Genomic DNA, 17,072 nt, shown 5'->3' on the forward strand with positions numbered 1-17,072 from the left:
CAACATGGCACAAGTATACATATGTAACAAACCTGCACGTTATGCACATGTACCCTAGAACTTAAAGTATAATAATAATAAAAAAAAAACAAACAAAAAAAAAAACCAATCCTGAATCCATCTAACAAGGGATTAGTAACCAGAGTATATAAGGAGCTCAGGTGGAAAAAAAAATCAATACAAAAAAAATCTATCTGATTTTAAAATGGGCGAAAGATCGGAACAGACACTTCTGAAAACATAAAAATGGCAAACAGGCATATGAAAAGGTGCTCAACATCATTGATCATCAGAGAAATGCAAATCAGAACTACAGTGAGCTATCATCCCACCCCAGTTCAAATGGCTTATATCCAAAGACAGGCAATACCAAATGCTATTGAGGATGTGGAGAAAAGGGAGCCCTGGTACATTGCTGGTGGGAATGTAAATTAGTACAACCACTATGGAGAATGTTTTGAGGGTCCTCAAAAAACTAAAAATAGAGCTACTTTATGATCCAGTAATCTTACTGCTGGGTATGTAACCAAAAGAAAGAAAATCAGTATATCAAAGAAATATCTGCATTTTTATATTTATTGCAACACTATTCATAATAGCCAAGATTTGGAAGCAATCTAAGTGTCCACCAACAGGTGAATGGATAGAGAAAATGTGGTACATACACGCAATGGAAGACGTTCAGCCATGAGAAAGAACAGAATCCTATTATTTGCAACAACGTGGGTAGAACTGGAGGTCATTATGTTAACTAAAGTAAACCAGACACAGAAAGACAAATTTTGCATGTTCCCAGTCATTTGTGGTTGTTAAAAATTAAAACAATTGAACTCCTGAAGATGGAGAGTAGAATGATGGTTACCAGAGGCTGGGAAGGGTAGTGGGCTGGAGGGGGTGCACAGGAATGATTAATGGGTACAAAAATACAGTTAGAATGAATAAGATGTAGTATTTGGTAGTACAACAGCATGACTATAGTAAACAATTTATTGTATATTTAAAAATAGCTAAAAGAGGCCAGGCGCAGTGGCTCACACCTGTAATCCAAGCACTTTGGGAGGCTGAGACAGGTGGATCACCTGAGGTCAGGAGTTAGAGACCAGCCTGGCCAACATGGTGAACCCCCATCTCTACTAAAAATACAAAAATTAGCCGGGTGTGGTGGTGAACGCCTGTAGTCCCAGCTGCTTGGGAGGCTGAGGCAGGGGAATCGCTTGAACCCGGGAGGTAGAGTTTTCAGTGAGCCAAGATCAGGCCATTGCACTCCATCGTGGACAAAAGTGAAACTCCATCTTGAAAAAAAAAAAAAAATTTAACCAGATGTGGTGGCACATGCCTGTAGTCCCAGCTCCTGGGGAGGCTGAAGTGAGAGGATCACTTGAGCCCAGGAGATAGAGGCTGCACTGTGCCATGATTGCCCCACTGTACTCCAGCCTGAGTGAAAGAGCTAGACCTTATCTCTAAAAACAAGGGCTGGGCGCGATGGCTCATGCCTAAAATCCCAGCACTTTGGGAGGCCGAGGTGGGTGGATCACCTGAGGTCAGGGTTCAAGATCAGCCTGGCCAACATGGTGAAGCCCTGTCACTACTAAAAATACAAAAACTAGCCGGGCATGGTGGTAGACGCCTGTAATCCCAGCTACTTGGGAGTCTGAGGCACGAGAATTGCGTGAACCCAGCAGGGAGAGGTTGCAGTGAGCAGAGATCATGCCCCTGCACTCCAGCCTTGGTGACAGAGCAGGACCTCTTCTCAAAGACAAAATAAAACAAAAACACTAAAAAGAACATTCCAGCTGCTTGTCAAGAGACTGGACATGGAGGGGCAAGAGTGGGAGCAGGACATCTGGTGAGGAGCTGCCACATCAACATCTTTTGATCACATCAGGCCACGTTTTGAGCGGGGCCTCTGCTAGAATGTGGCCCAGCCTCCCATGCCTTAATTCTGACACTCAGTGTCAGGAGAGGTCCTGTGAGGTCACACTGTGGAGGCTTCCTGGGAAAGTTGGCTCTTCAAAATCAACATCTTGGTTCATTCCTTTGATGCTGGAGACAATAACCTGTCTCTCCTCATATGTCTGCTCAAGACAGCTAAAAGCAGAGTGGAGTGTCTCTTTGTCCAGGAGCTCAGGCTGCTCTGGAGTTTGCACAAACACAAATAATCATCACAGGCTCTCAGGCCATGTGTCTTGGTTATGACCCAAAACAGCCCTTCAGCAGTGGACGTCTACATAGTGGAAGTTCCCAAACACCTCTTTTAAAAAAATACATATATATACACACACACGCAGACAGGAGCTCACTATGTTGCCCAGGCTGGTCTCAAACTCCCGGCCTCAAGAGCTCCTCCTGCCTCAGCCTCCCAAAGTGGTGGGATTACAGGTGTGAGCCACTGAGCCTGGCCCTTTGTTGTTGTTTTTAGACAGGGTCTTGCTCTGTCACACAGGCTGGAGTGCAGTGGCATAATTACAGCTCACTGTACCTTCAAATTTCTGGGCTCAAGTGATCCTCCTGCCTCAGCCTCCTGAGAAGCTGGGACCACAGGCATGCAACCACACCCAGCTAAGTAAAAAAAAAATTTTTTTCTAGAGACAAGGTCTTGCTATATTGACCAGGCTGATCTTGAACTCCTGATCTAAAGCCATCCTCTTGCCTCCACCTCCCACCTTGAAGTCTTTTCCCAGGTTTGAAAATAAAATTTACACTTTGAGAAGGAGGAAGAAATGGGGAAGATAGAAAGCCAAGAAGCCAACCAGCCTTGCCTGAATAAACACTAAATCCCTTAAATTGATTTTACTTCAATTACAGCTAAGTAAGGGTTTTTTTGTTTTTTTTTTTTAAGTTCCCACTTGGCATGTGAAACAGTTTCTTCCTCAGTAAATTTGAATATCAAGTGTCTGTTCTGTGATTGAATGAAGGAATGAAGCAAGTATTTCACACATGGGAAACCATTGTTAAATGATTGTATTATAGAAAGGGGTGGACGGGACAGGGGCAAAGCAGGGGCAGATGTCACCATGCCTGTGTCCCTGTGCTCCCCACCCACCTCCTCTGTCCCTGCTCCCCATGATGTTTGTCAAGGGGCACAGTGCACTGAAGGAGGGGTTACCAGGTGGCATATCCAGAAGACATCATTCTTGGCTTCATGGAATTCATTTACTTTGACCTACTTTGTTTACTCATGATCTGATTTGTTTGCTCATGAAATTCATTCAACGGGCCGGGCACGGTGGCTCATGCCTGTAATTCCAGCACTTTGAGAGGATGAGGCAGGCAGATCACGAGGTCAAGAGTTCAACACCACCCTGGCCTTGATGGTGAAACCCCGTCTCTACTAAAAATATAAAAATTAGCTGGGCATGGTGGCAGGCGCCTATAATCCCAGCTACTTAAGTGGCTAAGGCAGAGAATTGCTTGAACCCGGGAGGTGGAGGTTGCAGTGAGCTGAGATCGCACCATTGTACTCCAGCCTGGGCAACAAAGCGAGACTCCATTTCAAAGAACAAAACAAACAACAACAAAAAACAAATTCATTAAACGTTCACGTCAGCAGCTTCTGAATATCTTTTTTTTTTTTTGAGACGGAGTTGCGCTCTTGTTGCCCAGGCTGGGGTGCAATGGCGCGATCTTAGCTCACTGCAACCTCCTGCCTCAGCCTCCCGAGTAGCTGGGATTACAGGCATGTGCCACCATGCCTGGCTAATTTTGTATTTTTAGTAGAGACGGAGTTTCTCCATGTGATCAGGCTGGTCTCAAACTCCTGACCTCAGGTGATCCACCCACCTTGGCCCCAAAGTGCTGGGATTACAGGTGTGAGCCGCTGTGCCCAGCCAGCAGCTTCTGAATATCTAAGCCAATTGTTAAACATAGTGATGTTACTAGATTCTTAAAACAAGCTGGAGGCTGGGTGCAGTAGCTCACACCTGTAATCTAACACTTTGTGAGGCTGAGGTGGGTGGAGTTCGAGACCAGCCTGGCCAACATGGCGAAACCTCATCTTTACTGAAAAAAAATAGAAAAAAATTAACTGAGCATGGTGGCAGGCACCTGTAATCCCAGCTACTTGGGAGGCTGAGGCAGGAGAATCGCTGGAACCTGGGAGTCGGGGGTTGCAGAGAGCCAAGATCGCACCACTGCACTCCAACCTGGGCGACAGAGCAAGACTTCATCTCAGAAAAAAACCAAAACAAGCTAGAAACGGGTTTGTTTTAGCTTCATTTTGAAATTGTGAAGACAGGCAGTGAGAATGAGTTGGGTTGTCCAAATTCAGGCAGCAAGCTGGAGACCCCACAGTCCCTGGCCCTTTGCAGCCAGAGTGTGTGGGCCGACTGTGTGGTGGTATGCACTCCCCCTCCATCTGCTGGCACTACCATGTACCATGTCTGGCCTCGTCACCTGGAGACCTGGGAGTCGTCTTTGGTTTTCCCTGACCTTTGCCACCAGATCTGCTTACTAGCAAGGCCTGTTGGTTGTGCCCCTCCCAGCCTTTCCCCTGTCTTCCTCCTTTTTATCTTGGTCATTGTTTCAACCCAGCTAGAATCATATCTGGCCCAGAGTACTCCAACAGTTCCTAGTTGGGAGTCCTCTAAACTCTTTTGTTTAAACAAAGATGGCCAAACAGGTGGCACATGCCTGTAATCCAAGCACTTCGGGAGGTTGAGGCAGGAGGATCACTTGAGGCCAAGAGTTCAAGAGCAGCCTGGGCAATAGAGTGAGACCCCCATCTCTACAAAACAATTTAAAACTTAGCTGGATGAAGGAAATGTATACAATGGTCCATTTCCAAGACAAAGTGCCTTAAATCAACTTAGGTCAGTAGACTACAGAAGAAACAGGACACAGCAGGCTCCTGCTTAGACAGCCAATGCCTGCTTGTCACCCACCCCCCTTAGTTACCCTCACCTGAACCAAAGAAGTGTAGTCTAAGATGAAAGTTTACTAACCGCAGAATAGCTCATGTTGTCTGTTCTTATCAGCCTGCGCAGCTACTTAAGTCATAAGTCAAATACTTGAAGAGCCCCTGAGCTAACTAGAATTGCAATGCATTGTGGGCTGCAACAAAATGCAGCAGGACAACCCTAAAGAAAACACCTAAAACCCCTACCCAACAACCAATAGGTGACATCTGGGAAGATTGTGACCCCCACAGTACTCAGCCTATGAGGAACTGGGGGAGGGACCTGTGCACTAGGGGATAAATTGCTTGTTGAAACTGTGCTGGGTGTGCCTGCTGCCAGACACCCGATATTGCAAGAGCATCATTAAATGTCTCACTTTTGCTGTTCTCTGGGTCTCTGAGTCCATTCTTTGGGTTTGGAGGGGTGAGTTTGTTTCTCATAATGGGGAATAAAAGTCATACATTCCCTTGGGGACAAGTATTGGTATCTAGGTGGGCTATAGCTGAAGATGTTCTGTCATTCTGATATGTTCTAGAGAGGTATGTGACCTTGTCCCCACAAAACTGGTGACATAATACTAACACAGGAAACAAGAGAAAAAAGGTTATGCTGAAGCTAATTGCTACTTGGAGGTTGCAGCAGTTGAGTTAGAGTTCATGAGGAAATAGGACTTAATATAGCTGAGCTCTTAATGAGGTTGTGATTTCCCAGGTAGGGGGACCGGGTGTACAAGCATCTGGAAGAAGAAAGTGAAGAGAATGAAAGGAGGGAGGAGAAAGGCACTGTATATGAGGGAGCAGTAAGGCCACATTATGGCAGAATAGCTTAGACATTATTTATTTTTTTGAGACGGAGTCTCACTCTGTCGCCAAGGCTGGAGTTCAGTGGTGCTATCTCGGCTCACTGCAACCTCCACCTCCCAGGTTCAAATGATTCTCCTGCCTCAGCCTCCCAAGTAGCTGGGACTACAAGTGCCGCCACCACGCCTGGCTAATTTTTTGTATTTTTATAGAGATGGGGTTTCACTGTGTTAGCCAGAATGGTCTCAATCTCCTGACCTCGTGATCCGCCCGCCTCGGCCTCCCAAAGTGCTGGGATTACAGGTGTGAGCCACTGCACTTGGCCTTACTTGGTTTCTAGAAAGTGCCAGACAGTTTGCTAGGTGCCAAAAGTACAACAGACAAGAAAAAACATAGTTCTGGTACTCCAAGAACTTGCTGGTGTAGGAGACAGATAATAAAAAAGGCAACAAACAGATGAAACACTGCAAAGTATGACCATGGAGAAGGCAAGCAGTGGGAGAATTACTTTTAGTTTAAGAGGCCAGGGAAGATCTCTCTGAGGAAGTGAGGCTTACTGAGATCACAGAATTGAGAAGGGGCCTATCAGACAGAGCAAAGGGGCTTGGGTGCAGTGGCTCACGCCTATAATTCCAGCACTTTGGGAGGCTGAGGCAGGATCATTTGAGATTGGGAGTTTAAGACCAGCCTGGCCAACATGGTGAAACCCCATCTCTACTAAAAATACAAAAATTAGCCGGACATGGTGGCACATGCCTGTAATTTCAGCTACTCGGGAGGCTGAGGCAGGAAAATTGCTTGCACCCGGGAGGTGGAGGTTGCCGTGAGCTGAGATTGTGCTACTGCAGGCCAGCTGGGCGACAGAGCAAGACTTCATCTTAAATAAATAAATAGCCAACGGGAAGAACATTCCAGAGACAGGAGATATGTAGAGACAAGAAGAACTTGCTATGTTCTGAAAATAAAGATATTTCTGTTAAAGATACTTCTAGAGCACAAGCGGTGAGGTTGGGAGAGAGGCCTGAGATGAGAATGGAGAGGAGGACCCTGCTGGCCCTGGCAGGAGTCTGGGCTCTTTTCAGTGAAATGGAAGCCACTGAAATGCCTCAGGTGGGGAGGGTCCCGTTCAGATGTGTATTCTAAAAACTCTTATTCTGTTGTGTGATCCAAGAAATACATTGAAGGTAGGATCAAAGATCTTGGATGTGAATGGAAAGAGGGAGGAAAAGGGTGAAATCAAGTGTGGCTCTTCGGTTTCTGGCTCAAGTGACAGAAAATACTGCAATTACTGAGATGGATATGACCTAATGGATAGGTACAAGTTTTGGGGCGGAGATGGGATAACATACGCTTTTCATGCCTGGCACATATGTGAACACACTCAACATGGCAGTTACTACTACTATCTGGACATTCTGTGTTGATAACAAAGGCTTCTAGGAAACAAGTGGAGATAATAACTTCCATGTCCTTAAATACAGTCCGCAAGCACGAAATAGAACAAGACTCCCAAAGTGGATGGCAATAGGTTCTCTCTGAAATAAATGACAGAAAACTTCATTACAAAATGATGATGCAGGCCAGGCACCGTGGCTCACATATGTAATTTTAGTACTTTGGGAGGCTGAGGCAGAAGGATCATTTGAGTCCAGGCTGGGGAATGTAGCGAGACCCTGTCTCTACCCACCACCACCCCCGAAAAAAAAAGTGATGGCTCCAGGGGAGTGTCCACAATACAGCCAACTGAGGAAACTTTGGTTTATCACACCAGCGTCTGATAAGGTCTGTGCTTCTTTGAAATCACATTAATGAAAACATGTAACTAACTACCAGAATGCTTCACATTGAAAGCTTTTATTTTGAAAAATAAAATACAAAAGTCATTAAGTTGTAAATGTATAATGGTAATTTCCCAACTTCTCAGAAACAATACAATGAATTAAATAATTATTTAATATTATTCACATCAATACACTTAAACGGGCACACGTGTTCTACAAAACATTAGAACATGTACAGACAACCTATTTCAAAAGGAAACTGCCCAAGTCTGCTTACAGGGTCCCATTTTTAAACCCTCTCCTTGAACACAAACTTCATAATCTGGTAAGAAAAGAGGACAAGAGCAGTTTTAACAGGAAACACGTTTCTTCTGGGCTTCTTACCGCAGGGCTGTGCATGGAATCGGGATCCCTCATGAGGCCCAAAGCTGTGCGGACACCTCCATCCTCTCAGTGGGAGGAAACTGGCAAAAGCAGAGGAGACACAGCCAAGGTGCAGACACTCCACCAAGCTCGGCAGGGGACAGCCAGTCCTAGGAATTTCCCTTCCGCTGAAAAGGCAGCAGCCTTTCCTAGGGCGAACAAACAGAACGTGGTTACGGGTGTGGAGTCCCGGTGTGTGCCTTTGTCTTCATCTCTTCCTTCCCAGCTACAGGCCTGGACAAGCCAGGCGGCTGGGGAGGTTGCTGCAGGTCAGGGGCCAGGAGGATGGACGTTGAGAACAGCTGCCTCAGGAGGGCTGCCTGGGAGGCACACGCGCCCTCAATCTGGTGCTTTCAGATGCATGCAAGTAGCTGCTGGGAGCAAGGCAAGCAGATGGTGGCCAAAGCCAGGGCTGCTCCTGCCCATTTCTAAATAACTGCGACTGTCGTCTGCTATTGATGCTACTGTGGGGGCACTGTCAAGGCATCAGGTGTCCAGGGGTCAGCACCCTGATTCCTCCTCATGTGAAGAAATGGGTCCTAAGGTTTTTTTTTGAGATGCAGTCTCGCTCTGTCACCCAGGCTGGAGTGCAGTGGTGCAATCTCGGCTCACTGCAAGCTCCGCCTCCTGGGTTCACGCCATTCTCCTGCCTCAGCCTCCCGAGTAGCTGGGACTACAGGCGCCCGTCACCATGCCCGGCTAAGTCCTAAGGTTCTTAAAGTGTCCAGGGGACAAGACCCTGCTTCCTCCTCGTGTGAAGAAATAGGTCCTAAGGTTCTTTAAGTGTCCAGGGGTCAGCACCTGATTCTTCGTCACGGGAAGAAATGCGTCCTAAGGTTGTTTAAAGGAAGCTCCGGAGAACACAGTGACTGTTACTGAAATGCCAAAGGGACCCACAAGATAAGATAGTATCCGTCCTAAGGGCTCTGCTGCGTCCCCGGTTCTCCTGAGTCCTCCTCACCACAGGTGGGCCCCTCCCGGCCTCCACACACAGGCAAGGGTGAAAAGCTGCGGAGGCAGCTGCCGATGCGGTCCATCCTCCAACACGCTGGCCAGGAAATGAGGCCTTGTGAGTGTTTGGTGGGGCGGGTAGGGAGATTACCTATGAACTTTGAAAGCATTTTGTAAAAACAAAGTTAGCCAAGGCCTGATAACTGCTGTTAAATATGCAGACCCACAGAATAATTCAGCATTTGCTCCTCAGCAAAAAGGAAACCTGAATCCTAGAGCCTGTCAATATTAGCAGCTTGCTGCCATCTGGGATTTTGTGATGACGGAGCAGTGTCCATGTGCTTCTTATGTCCATAATCCATCAATGCACCACAAGTCACATTCAACCTGTTTTCTCACTAGTAAAACAGGAATACTACCAGCTTGCCAGTGGTTTGAGAACTGAATACAATTTTATATATAGATGTATATATAATTTAGCATATTACTTATATATATTATCATCTTATACATATACAAATAAAATGCTTGGTATTTTATGCCGGGTATGGAGTATGCACAGTACATCATTATTATATAAAGTAAAAATAAAAACAAAAGTCAGCAAGTAAACTATGAGAAAAATCACTATCAATATCAGATTTTATTTATTTATTTTTGAGATGAAGTCTCACTCTGTCACCCAGGCGAGAGGGCAGTGGTATGATCTTGGCTCAAGCAATTCTCCTGCCTCAGCCTCCCGAGTAGCTGGGACTATATGCGCCCACCACCACACCCAGCTATTTTTTTTTTTGAGACAAAGTCTTGCTCTTTTCACCCAGGCTGGAGTGTAATGGTGTGATTTCAGCTCACTGCAACCTCTGCCTCCTGGGTTCAAGTGATTCTCCTGCCTCAGCCTCCCAAGTAACTGTGATTACAGGCCCCTGCCACCACACCTGGCTAATTTTTGTATTTTTAGTAGAGACGAGGTTTCACTATGTTGACCAGGCTAGTCTCCAACTCCTGACCTTGTGATCCACCTATCTTGGCCCCCAAAGTGCTGCGATTACAGGTGTGAGCCACTGTGCTCAGCCAATATCAGATTTTTTAAAAAGGCTGTTCAAGTTCCAACTGATAAAAGGCTTTGCCATATCATTTGGAGCAAAACTGATCTTAAGCAAGTTTGGGTTGCTTAAGCAGAGACTGTAAGTCTGGGAGAAGGGTAGGAGCTCTGAGCAGCTGCACCTGGAGATCTCGGCTAAGAAACCAGCTTTGCCACTCATGAGCTGGTATCCCTGGACATGTGCCTGATGAGGGCCACATACTCAGATAGAAAGAGGGCTTAAAAGGCAGGGCTGGCCTTGTCCACAATGTAGTGCTTAGTCCAATGAGACAATGTAGGTTACTTACATAAGCCATCCATAATACATTAAAACAAGCAAGGGCAAACTTGAAAAACTAACCAAGAAACAAACAAAAATTACAGTAGTGGAAAAACATCTGCAAGTCCAGCACACAGAGAAAGCCCTTGGAGGTGGGGGCGGGCAGCTGGGGCCCTGGCTGAACAGGGAACCAGAAGTAAGCAGTCGCTCCTGTGTTCTGGGTGTCCCTGCCTCTGGACTATGGTCTTGACAAACGACCTGCTCCCTCCCGGACCAGCTTCCTTATCAGAAAACAAGGAGTTGGGCTTGATGGCCTCCAGGTCCCTTTCAGCTGAAGTATTTCATGGTTCATAATAAAAATAACAATACTACTGTTTGCTTATTATAAGCCAGGGTCTTGAATGATGATTAATTCTCACCACCATGCTCTTGTTAATATCATCCTCATTTCACAGATGAATAAATGAAGACAGAGAGAGGTGAAGTAACACGCTCGCTGCCACACAGAAAGTGAAGAGCCAGGATTCCAACCCGGGCAGACGGACTCCAGAGCTGTGCTCTCCACCTCAGCCACCTGGCCCCCTGCAAGAGCCCGAGTGGGAAACAGAAAAACCCAGCAATGTTCCCCAACCCTCACCTCATGTATGGAAGAGGCTCCTGGTCCTGCTACTCCACTTGCTCAGTCTGTTGAAGGAAAGAAAAGATGTTTTAATGTCCTTGAAGCTGGTCAGCACGAGAAGTGACTGCCCCCACTGAAACACCAGGGGTGACCTGCAGGCTCTGTTCACTTTCAGATGAACTCAGTGCACCACTGCAGTATGCTCAAGAATCTGACTGGCCTTTCCCCCTGGTTCCTGGGAGGGAAATGCCGAATCCTTGGAATTCCCGGGGTAACAAGAGTGTCTTTGTTATTTCTGAGGCCCTTGGATCACATCTGGGTTCATGGTATGAGATGACTCAGGATGGGGTTGCTCACCACAAAGACCAACCATGGGATCAGGGGGCTGGGGCTTGGAGCCCGCCTCAACTCTGGGGAGGGGAGGGTGGCTGGAGATTGAGTTCTAACACATGACCAATGAGTTAATCAATCTTGCCTGCATAAATAAACCCCAATAAAAACGCTGGGTGTGGAAGTTCAGTGGCACTTCCAGGTTGGTGAACACACGCATGTGCCGGAAGGGTGACATGCCCTGATTCTACAGAGAGGAGGCGCAGAAGCTCTGCATTCAGGACCCTCCCAGGCCCACTTCTATCTTATGGCTGGTCCTGATCTGCATCCTTTATAAATCTGTAATTGTTAAGTACTGCACTTTCCCGAGTTTTATGAACCATTCTAGCTAATTATTGAATCTGAAGGTTCTTTGGGTTTCAGCCTTATGGGCCCTCTTCTATGTGTGTGTGTGTGTGTCTGTGCGTGCATGCTTCTGCATGATTTTTGTTTCTTTTTTTAGTAGACAAGGTTTCCCTCTGTTACCCAGGCTGGAGTGCAGTGGCACAATCACAGCTCACTGCCTGGGCTCAAAGGATCATCCTGCCTCAGCTTCCCAAGTATGCCACCACGCTCAGCTTCTTTTTTTTCTTTTTTTTTGAGATCGAGTCTTGCTGTGTCACCCAGGCTGGAGTGCAGTGGTGCAATCTCACTTCACTGCAACCTCTGCCTCCTGGGTTCAAGCAATTCTCCTGCCTCAGCCTCGGGAGCAGCTGGGATTACAGGTGTGTGCCACCATGCCCGCCTAATTTTTCTGGTATTTGTTCTTAGAGATGGGGTTTTGCCATGTTTACCAGGCTGGTCTTGAACTGCTGATCTCAAGTGATCCACCCGCCTCAGCCTCCCAAAATGCTAGGATTACAGGTGTGAGCCACCGCACCTGGCCCCGCCCAGCTAATTTTTTGATAGAGATAGGGTCTTGCTATGTTGTCCAGGCTTTTTGCCCAATTTAAAAAAATTTCCCTTATGATTTGTAGGAAAGATCTATATTCCACAGATGAGTCCTTTTTTTTTTTTTTTTTTTTTTTTTGAGTGAGACAGAGTCTCACACTGTTACCCAGGTTGGAGTGCAGTGGCATGATCTTGGCTCACTTCAGCTTCTGCCTCCTAAGTTCAAGCGATTCTCCTGCTTGAGTAGCTGGGATTACAGTCGCCTGCCACCACGCCCAGCTATTTTTTTTGTATTTTCAGTAGAGATGGGGTTTCACTATGTTGGCCAGTCTGTTCTCAAACTCCTGCCCTTGTGATCCACCCACCTTGGCCTCCCAAAGTGCTGGGATTACAGGCTCGTGAGCCACTGAGCTCGGCCCTAGATGAGTCCTTTGTTTCAAATATGTTCTCCTACTTAGGCTCACTTTTTTACTCTTCTTACGATGATTTTTATTACATAAACATCCTCAATTATAATGTAGTTCATATTATCCACCTTTAAATTAATAATTAGTACTTTTTAGGGCTTAAGAAATCCTTTCCTCTTATGGTCATAAAGATGGTCTCCTCTATTATCTTCTTCGTTTTTGTGCGACAGGGTTGATTGCCCAGGCTGGAGTGCAGTGGTGTGATCTCGGCTCATTGCAGCCTCGACCTCTAGGGCTCAGGTGGTCCTCCCACCTCAGCCTCCCAAATAGCCGGGACTACAGGCATGCACCACACCTGGCTAATTTTTTGTATTTTTAGTAGAGGTGAGGTTTGGCTCTGTTTCCCAGGCTGGTTTTGAACTCCTGGACTCAAGCAATCTGCCTGCCTCAGCCTCCCAAAGTGCTGGGATTACAGGCATGAGCAGGCCTGTAACAACTTCATCATTTTGCCTTTCACATTTAGGTGTGTGATCCACTTGGAAATATTTTTAGGTATGTTGTGAAGCAGGGGTGTCCCTTTAGTTTTAGTCTCAAATTCCTTTTCTTGACTTCTTCAGACTTGTTATGCAAACCAGCTTTTGGAATTCTTTTTTTTTTTTTTTTTTTGAGATGGACTCTCGCTCTTTCACCCAGGCTGGAGTGCAGAGGTGCAGTATTGGCTCACTGCAATTTCCACCTCCCTGGTTCAAGCAATTCCCCTGCCTAAGCCTCCTGAGTAGCTGGGATTACAGGCCCACACCACCAAGTCTTGCTAATTATTTTGTATTTTTAGTAGAGACAGGGTGTCACCATGTTGGCCAGACTGATCTCGAACTCCTGACCTCAGGCAATCTGCCCACTTGGGCCTTCCAAAGCGCTGGGATTACAGGTGTGAACCACCGTGCCCGGGCACTTTTGGATTTTATATTCCTTCAAGACAGCCTCTTGGAATATTCTCTGGCTCCAACTTCCACAGCCTGTGAGTGAGTCTGTTCATGAATCTGCCCAGGTTTCTGGGACCTCATGCCCAGCCTGGGCCCAGAGCTCTGTGCCTCCTTGTCTGCACGAGGTGGTCGGAGTCTTCTGGATAAATCAGGAGCTCCTCCCGTGACTCCTGAGGACTTACTCTAATTCCTCACCATAGTAGACGCTAGGTTAACAACTGGTGAATAAGTGAATGAATGGATGAATAGTAAATATATGTGAGTAAGAATATGCCTTGCAAGTACTTTGAAGCACTCAAGTCATATGTATCAATTACTGGCGGCTAAATGTTTTTAGACAAGGGTCAGGAAGGAAGAGGCTTCAACTCTGGTGTAAGACATGGCTTCCCTCAGAGAGGGCAGCCCATTTTCTCCAGGCTTGCTTCAGCCAACTGGACTTCACACAAGTCTATGAGGCAGTGTTGCTTCACCAATCTCTATCTGGAACACTTTTAGAAACTGAGTTAGAACTGAGTCTCCTTTTCCTATTAACAAGCTAATCACTGACAGCAGCAGCTTGGAGGCAACATGCATCAATGCCATGCTGGCAAGGGAAGTCGGCCGCACTCAGGCCATGGGTGCCCATTTTTTCTGACTTCTATATGGGGATGACAGGTGATGCCCAGAGACAGGATGAGGGCTCCTCTAGGCATGTCAGCTGCAAGACTCCCTGTTTCTTTCCAACCCAGGAAACAGGATTGGAATGCAAGTCAGTGAGAGTGGACGTTACAGGGAAAACTCTGAATCTGCTTAATTTTTTTTATTTTTAAGACAGGGTCTCACTCTGTCACCCAGGCTGGAGTGCAGTGGCACAATCTAGACTCATGGCAACCTCCACCTCCCGGGCTCAAGCGATCCTCCTACCTCAGCCTCCCAAGTAGCTGGGACCATAGGCCTGTGCCACCATGCCTAGCTAATTTTTTCTTTTTTTTTTTGAGGCAGTCTTGTTCTGTCACACAGGCTGTAGTGCAGTGGTGCAATCTTGGCTCAGCAACCTCCACGTCGCGGTTCATGTGATTCTCCTGTCTCAGCCTCCCAAGTAGCTGGGATTACAGGCATATGCCACCACACCTGGCTAATTTTTCTATTTTTAGTAGAGATGGGGCTTCACCATGTTGGCCAGACTGGTCTTGAACTCCTGACTTCAAGTGATCCACCGACCTCGGCCTCCCAAACTGCTGGGATTACAGGCATGAGCCACCGTGCTGGCTTTAATCCTTCAAACTCTTGGCGTCCTTCCCAAGGGCCAGTAACTGTGTGCATAATATATTTATAAGTCTTCTGGGCTCCAAATGAGAAAAGCCAAAGGGGCATGGATATACAGTACACACAGTAGGAACAGAGAGGGTCGCTGCAAATTTTTATTTCAAATTAGGCACTGGAAGGCTGGAGTAGCTTTACCCACTGGGCGGCTTGTGCAGGACCTCAAACAATCAGAATTTAGTTATCAATAAAGTATTTCCCTGGTTTTGGGAGACACTGAGCTCTCTGAAATTAAGACTGTGTTAAATTATTGTTAAAATCAACAAGTCCCAGAGGCTGACCTTTCTTCCACCAGCACATACCATTATCTCTTCTTTTCTTTTTGGTTTCTTGTTTCTGTCTTTTTAATTTCATTACCTCTTTAAAAATATTACTTCAATGCAAGAGCCAATCTAGTATACATCAGGAGGAAAAAGCAGACACAGTACCTGTGGTTTTTCTTTAAGAAAGTCAGGTAGTTGGAATTCTCCCTTATATACCTGGAAAAACAAAGCAGGCGTGAGTTTAAGGCAACAGGTCCAGTCTCCATCATTTCAGGACATGTGCCATGCCTGACTATGGCCGGGTTTACTGCTCCACTGCTGGGGAGTTTAGAATGAGAGAGAAGCCTGTCGGTCCAAGAGCAGCCAGTGGGCAGGACTGACGGAAATCCCCATTCATTGCGATTCCCTCCTGCTCTGTGTTTACCGAGTGCTCACAAATGCGGGCTGGCTAGGAGAGGGCTCAGGGTACCTGAAAAACAAAAGCACCCTGACTGCCAAATCCCAATCACTTTAGCTGAGAGAGGAAGCAAGCCCTAAGGCAATCTCTCTGAAGCAACCAACACAGAACTCACACAGTTGAGGAACAAGTTCCTGGTTCCTTTTGAATTCTCCAAGGATACAACCCTGGATTTAATCCAACTTTACTTTCCTCAATTTACCCAGTATTCCCATGGTGATTTGAATTTGAATATTAAGTGATTCTTAAAATGATATATACCTTAAATCTCATAAAATCTTATAATTAAAAACCTATGCTTTAATATATAAAAATGTCTCCAATATATGCAACAATTAGGAATCATTTTAAAAATACCATTTATTACATTTAAAAGCCCACTGAATATGTAAGAGTAAATCAATGAAAGATATATAAGACCTTAACAGAAAACTATAAAACACTATTGAGAGAAATTAAAGACCCACATAAACAGACATACCACTTTCAGGGACAGGAGGATTTAACATAGTACAGGTGGCCATTCTCCTCAAAGAATTCCCAATCAAAATTCTAGCATGCTTTTTTTTTTTTTTTGGAGGGGATGGAGTAATTTCAACTTGTTTGTAAAACTTAAATGAACATACACAGGGCAAAGAATAGTCAAGGTAGTTTTAAAAGAATAACAAAGTAGAAGAACTTATTCTACCAGATATCGATACATTATTATTATACAGCTATAATTATCTACATTACATAGCTCTAAGCATTAGCTAAGTTAATGATATAGCCATAAGAAAGACAGTTTTTGGCACAAGGATAGACAAATATATCAATGAAACAGAATGACAGGTCCAGAAACAGCCCCTGAGATATGGATGCCTGGTTCATGGTAAGGTGGCACTGTAGAACAGCGCAATGAGAATGAATAAATAAAAAAAGTGCTCTATGCATATAATGATATACTATACAGCAACAGAAAAATGAACTCTGCTACATTACCAACAACACAGATGAATCTTAACATACAATAAGGAGGTGGGGAGCCAGATTCCAAAGAATAATATACTATGTCTTCATTTAAAAAATTTACAGCTACTAAGTAGGTAAAACGAATCAATGATCTTAGAAATTAGGATACTGTTTGCCCTGGACAGGAAGGAGGTGGTAGTGATTGAGAGAGAGGAGCTGAGCGAGGCTTCCAGGGTGCTGGTAATTTTCTGTGTTGATATGAGTAGTGATTATGAGCATGTGTTCATTTTGTGAACACATCAGTTATTGATAAATGACTGGTGTACTCTATGTGTGATATACTACAACAACAAAATTCAATAAATGAATTAAGTCAGTGGTTTAATGTTAAAAATTTACTGTTAAAATACACATATATCGGCTGGGCACAGTGGCTCAGGCCTGTAATCCCAGCACTTTGGGAGGCCAAGGTGGGTGGATCACGAGGCCAGGAGATCGAGACCATCCTGGCTAACACGGTGAAATCCCGTCTCTACTAAAAAAAATACAAAAAAATAGCCAGGCGTGGTGGCGGGCGCCTGTATCCCAGCTACTCGGGAGGCTGAGGCAGGAGAATCGC

General features: G+C 45.6%; 1 protein-coding gene across 1 annotated transcript in view; it reads right to left on the reverse strand.

Annotated features, from left to right (window-relative positions):
* Window positions 1–7,530: 7,530 nt before the first annotated feature.
* Window positions 7,531–17,072, reverse strand: part of TPST1 (tyrosylprotein sulfotransferase 1) — a 160,048-nt gene continuing 150,506 nt past the window's right edge. The window contains exons 4-6 of the mRNA XM_011952102.1: window positions 15,211–15,261; window positions 10,849–10,895; window positions 7,531–8,048 (exon numbers count right to left, since the gene is read on the reverse strand). Coding sequence (XP_011807492.1) covers window positions 10,878–10,895; window positions 15,211–15,261 — 69 coding nt within the window. The 3' untranslated portion in view covers window positions 7,531–8,048; window positions 10,849–10,877. The remainder of the gene's footprint in view (window positions 8,049–10,848; window positions 10,896–15,210; window positions 15,262–17,072) is intronic.

The sequence above is a fragment of the Colobus angolensis genome, unplaced genomic scaffold, assembly GCF_000951035.1.
Source record: "Colobus angolensis palliatus isolate OR3802 unplaced genomic scaffold, Cang.pa_1.0 Scaffold333, whole genome shotgun sequence".
In the NCBI taxonomy this organism is placed as follows: Eukaryota; Metazoa; Chordata; class Mammalia; order Primates; family Cercopithecidae; genus Colobus; species Colobus angolensis.